Source organism: Monodelphis domestica, chromosome 2, assembly GCF_027887165.1.
Source record: "Monodelphis domestica isolate mMonDom1 chromosome 2, mMonDom1.pri, whole genome shotgun sequence".
Classification (NCBI taxonomy): domain Eukaryota; kingdom Metazoa; phylum Chordata; class Mammalia; order Didelphimorphia; family Didelphidae; genus Monodelphis; species Monodelphis domestica.
This window is the reverse complement of record NC_077228.1, coordinates 174,736,003-174,741,090: the sequence shown is the minus strand read 5'-3', so window position 1 is coordinate 174,741,090 and position 5,088 is coordinate 174,736,003. Positions and strand designations below refer to the sequence as shown.

Sequence of the window (5,088 nt, the reverse complement as noted above, 5' to 3'; positions counted from 1 at the left end):
ATTAATTTTGTTAAATATTTCCAAATTACTTTTTAATTTAGTTCCAGGCACTTAGGAGTGTTGCTCACAGCTGTATGTTTGACACCTCTGGTCTAGACACAAACATTCTTGGGAAATATTTCTTTGAAATACAGGAGGACACCCAAGCATCAAGCTATAGGTGAAGAATAGAATGAGAATCTTTTTGTTTTTTTTTTTTCATCTCTCATTTTCTTGAGAACTCAGCACTAAACAGAGAGACATGCCCTACCTGTGACTGAAGGGACAGCTACATGGAGGAGGAATCTGGCCAATGGAATGCCAGACTTGGTCACTGGATGCCCAGATGCCTTATGAAAGAATTTGATGCCAATTAATTGTCTCATACCAAGAGTCAGAGTTAAGAGCCCCTTATAAAAAGGCTTCCTAGTCCTGTGCTCCTCACAGCATCTGTCTTCCCAAAGACTTATTCCAGTCTGCAAAGAAGGTAAGTCTCTCTAGGTTTCAGGAGTTGGGTAATGGAGTAGAATGAAGGATTTTAATAGTTTGGTGCCAAAAAGCTCTGGGCTAAAGAGTTACTGAGACATCCAGGTAGAGGCAGCAGAAGGGAAAGATTTGGGTAAGATCTGGTTGAATATACAGAGGCTGAAGGATATTCTGTGTTGTTAATTGTCTTAAGATATCCTGCATCTTATTTGTATTTGTAGTCAACTCTTGAGTCTCTACTTCATGGGATGTGGAGATCCTAGATAATCTAAACACTGGACAATTCAAAAGCAAATTTTATTTGGTTTTGTAAGGTGTTACATTTTTTCTCCACAACTGGTAGATTCAGTTTGGAAATTCTTTGGCCCAGTTTACTATCAAAATGAGTTTACCTTCCCAGGCCACACCCTGGATAAGTGGTGAGAAAAGGAGGCCAAGGAGGTAGAAATTATCCAGGAATTTACCATATTCTAAAGATAATTCACAAGTTAGACAATGAAGATATAGAATAGAGTAGAATAGAATAGAAAAGAAAAAGAAAAGGAAAAGAAAGAAAAAACAGTAGTATAGTATAGAATAGAATATCAACAACTGTTTATTAAGCAGTTTACTATGTGCTTGGCACTGTGCAGAACCTGGGTATACAAAGAAAGGTCCTTGCATTCAAGAAGCTCATAGTCTAATGGGGGAGACAATATGCAAACAACTATGTACATATATGTTTCAGATGTATGTATGTTATATATGTTATATATGTGTATATTACATAGATATGAAAGAGGAGAGACAATAGAGAGACAAAAGCAGACACACACACAGAGACAGAGAGAACAGAAGGTAATTAATTTTTAGAGGAAAGAGAATATATGTGTTTTAGGGATGGGGAGAAGGGGAAAGAAGTGCCAATATGAGAGAAAGAGCTTTGGGAGTCAGGAGACCTGGGTTAAGTCCTATTAAATCTTTTCTATTTTCTAGTTGAGTTACTTTGGAAGAATTCTTGGGCTTATTTCTTGGAAGCATCATTTTCTCATCTATAAAACAAGGGGGAATAAACTAGATGATCTTTAATAGAAATTTAGAGTAGAAGACAACCTTAGAGATAATTTAATCTAGTTCCTAGGGGCAGATCCAGAACTACAGTCCCATTTCTCTATACTGTAATTCCACCATGTGGGGAGATTTTAAGTATAATTGTTTTAATTTCTCAAATGTTTAATAGATATATCAAGGCTCTAAAATTTTTTTCTTTGTTTCATTTTCCCTTTGTTCAGATTCAGTACTCAAAGAAAACAAAATGTGTGACCAGCAGAAGCAGCCACAGTTCCTGCCATGTTGTGTGAAAGGCTCAGCTTTAGGGTCCATTGAAACTGCTCAAGGCCCAGCTTCAAGCCAGGTAGATGTTTCCTGTGAGTATGGACCAGAGCCATGCCAGTCTAAGTCTTCCTTTATAAAAAGCACCTCTTCTTTCTTCCAGAAAGGACAGTCTAAGTGCGCTCCTGTGAAATGCCCACCTCCATGCCAGACTACCTATGTGAAATGCCCGCCTCCATGCCAAACTACCTATGTGAAATGTGCACCTCCATGCCAGACTACCTTTGTGAAATGCCCAGCTCCATGCCAGACTACCTTTGTCAAATGTCCACCTCCATGCCAGACTACATATGTGACATGCCCACCTCCATGCCAGACTACCTTTGTCAAGTGCTCACCACCTCCTTGTCAGACTACCTGTGTGAAATGCCCTGCTCCATGTCAGACTACCTCTGTGAAGTGCCCTGCTCCATGTCAGACTACCTCTGTGAAGTGCCCAGCTCCATGTCAGACTACCTGTGTGAAATGCCCTGCTCCATGCCAGACTACCTCTGTGCAATGCCAAGCTCCATGCCAGGTACAGACTCCATGCCAAACGCAGACTTGCTATGTCCAGAGTGCTTCTCCTTGCCAGACACAGACTTACTACGTGCAGACTCCCTCTGTCCAGTATTTGGCACCATCTTCCTACTATACTTCCAGTTCCTATGGAACCACTTGTTGCCCTGCAGCTCCAATGAGCTTTGGGGTGAGGCCTCTGAGACGCTGGATTCGTGGGCCCCAGTGCCGTGAAAACACTGGTTGTTGCGAGGATTCTGGTTGTTGTAGCTCTTGCTGTTGCTCCTCTGGCTGTTGTGAAGGTGGATGCTGCTGCTTGGGAATCCTCCCCATGAGATCCCGAGGACCCGTCTGCTGTGCCAATGATGATGACTGCTGCTGCTAGAAGAGCTGACCTTTATCCAATCTTCACTCCCCTTTCTTGCTGTGCCACTATTCTCTACCAGTTATTGCTTGCTCTTAATCTCAGCCTCTCAAAGCCTACCTGGAGATCCTGTAACCATAATAGGTGGGAGGAGGAAGGGGACCAGAAACTCCTAATATGTTCTCTGTGCTATGCTTGCTTCTGTTAAAGGCTGCCTGCTGGAGATAGATCCAAATCGCAAAACTTAAGTAACAATAAATCTAAGAATGCAATTTATACCAGTTCCTGGTGTAGTCATTCTCCCTGTTTGACTTCTCTACTTAGCCCTACTTATTTTTGCACCCCAACTTCAGAAAGAGCACAGAGGGAGAAGGATGATCCAATTTTGTCCTAAAACAAATTTCCAGTTTATTTGAGAACACATAGAGAATGGTTCCATTTAAAGTTGCTCAGGGGATAGAATGAAGGTCTGTGTCTAGCTAAAAGTCTTCTCTTGATCATTCATAGAGCATATGGTGAACAAGGACGATAGTTTTAAGAGTTATGTATGACATTAGGGAACATCTAGTTCCTTCCCCTAATTTTACAGATTTCAGGATGATGGTTGGAGTTTACTGAAAATCACATAAGTAGGAAGCAGAACCAGAATCCAAAAGTTAATTTTCTAGTCCCTGCCCATCCCCTGTCCCTCCCTCCCTTCCCCACTATCTTTGATGGTAATATAGACTTCTTAGAGTCCTCAGTTTTGAAGAATATGTGAGGTCACCACCTGAATGATAGTAAACATATACTCAAGTAGAACAGTGGCATAACTAAAACCAAAACAGATCCTTCCCAGAGGCTAAAAGAGCTCGCAGAGACCAACCCTGACAACACATGAAAGGACACAGTTTTAGCTCCTTACATAGGATCTACAGATTCAGCCAAGCACATTGAAAAAGACTTCTATGTCCTATGATATCTAAGACTCTATAGAATGTTTTATAACATTAATCTATTAATAATAAGTAAAACAATAATAATAATATTACCATATAATAGATATGATAATAGTTGTTATTGTTCAGTCATTTCCAAATATTTGTGACCCTATTTGGGGGTTTTTCTTGACAAAGATATGGGAGTAATTTGCCATTTCCTTCTTCAGCTCATTTTACAGATGAGGAAACTAAGGCAAGTGGGGTTAGGTAACTAGGGGTTAGGGTCACATAGCTAGTAAGTGTCTGAGGTCAGAGTTGAATTCAGGAAGATGTCTTCCTGACTCCAGGGCTGGCACTCTAACCACTTTGCCACCTAGCTGCCTGTGGTAATTATAATGCTATATTAGCATAGCCAGGGCAGCTAAGTGGCCTAGTGGGAATCCTAACCCTTTTTGTGTCATAGACATAGACACCGTTGACAATTTAGTGAAGCCTATGGAGCCCCCTCAGAAGAACTAAGCACAAAGCTTATAGCATTTATTCATTGGCAACAGATTAATGTCCTAGCTAATTGAGAATTATTTCCTCATGGCATTCTAGTCTTCTAGAATCATCAGAGCAAGAGAAAAAGACCCTGCTAAGTGCTTCCTTTTCCTTTCTTGGTTTACACTACTCAAAGAGGTCCTTATTTACAGTATCTGCAAAGTCCACATTTAACCAAGGGGAAGAGCTCACAATCTATGTTTGAGGTGGCAAGTCTAAACCATTGCAGTTGCTTGAGGGTGGTGCAGTTATTAAAGCATCCCTTCTTTTATTGGCATGGGTAATGCAGAATTGGCTCAGGTCCATGGATATGATTTAGAAATCTTGTTACATCCTGTTTAAGGAAAAGAAATTTCTGAGGCAGGATAAACTTGGCCAAGACCAGGATCACCAAGCTTGACCACTGGTCAAGCTAAGTAAGAGTGGGTGGGTTTTTAAGTACTTGGAGATCTGTTTGCCTCAGTTCCCTTATCTGTAAAATGGGAATGGAGCAGCTAAGTGGCACAGTGAATAGAGCACAGGACTTGGAATCAGAAAGACTCATCTTCCTGACTTCAAATCTGGCCTCAGACACCTACTAGCTGTGTGTCCCTGGGCAAATCACTCAACACAGTTTGCCTTTGTTCTTCATCTGCAAAATCAGCTGGTGAAGGAAATGGAAAACTACTCCAGTATCTGCCAAGAAAGCCCCAAAGGGTGGTCGCAAAGAGTTAGACATGACTGAAACAACTGAATGACAACAAAAATGGAGATAATAGTACCTATTGTTTAGGGCTATAATAAGGATCCAGTAAGGTAATATTTTTAAAGTGCTTTGTCAACCTTAGAGCACTATATGAATGCTAGTTAATTTTATTACTGTTATCTCCTTTGAATCTTCCAAAGGCTCCTAACCCCTACCTCCAGCAGTTAAACTACTCAGAGTTT

General features: G+C 40.9%; 1 protein-coding gene across 3 annotated transcripts; it reads left to right on the top strand.

Annotated features, from left to right (window-relative positions):
- The first annotated feature begins 310 nt into the window (after positions 1 to 310).
- Positions 311 to 2,974, top strand: KPLCE (KPRP N-terminal and LCE C-terminal like protein). 3 transcript variants are annotated; one of them, XM_016430353.2, is made up of 3 exons: positions 311 to 466; positions 1,737 to 1,858; positions 1,940 to 2,974. In XM_016430353.2, the coding sequence occupies exons 2-3, from the start codon at positions 1,760 to 1,762 to the stop codon at positions 2,717 to 2,719; spliced, it is 879 nt and encodes a 292-aa protein (XP_016285839.1). In that variant the 5' UTR covers positions 311 to 466; positions 1,737 to 1,759; the 3' UTR covers positions 2,720 to 2,974. The 3 variants fall into 3 exon arrangements, with proteins under 3 accessions (XP_016285839.1, XP_016285838.1, XP_056672415.1); XM_016430352.2 differs by having other exon boundaries at positions 1,737 to 2,974; XM_056816437.1 differs by lacking the exon at positions 311 to 466 and adding an exon at positions 1,243 to 1,302 and having other exon boundaries at positions 1,737 to 2,974.
- The last annotated feature ends 2,114 nt before the right edge of the window (positions 2,975 to 5,088 follow it).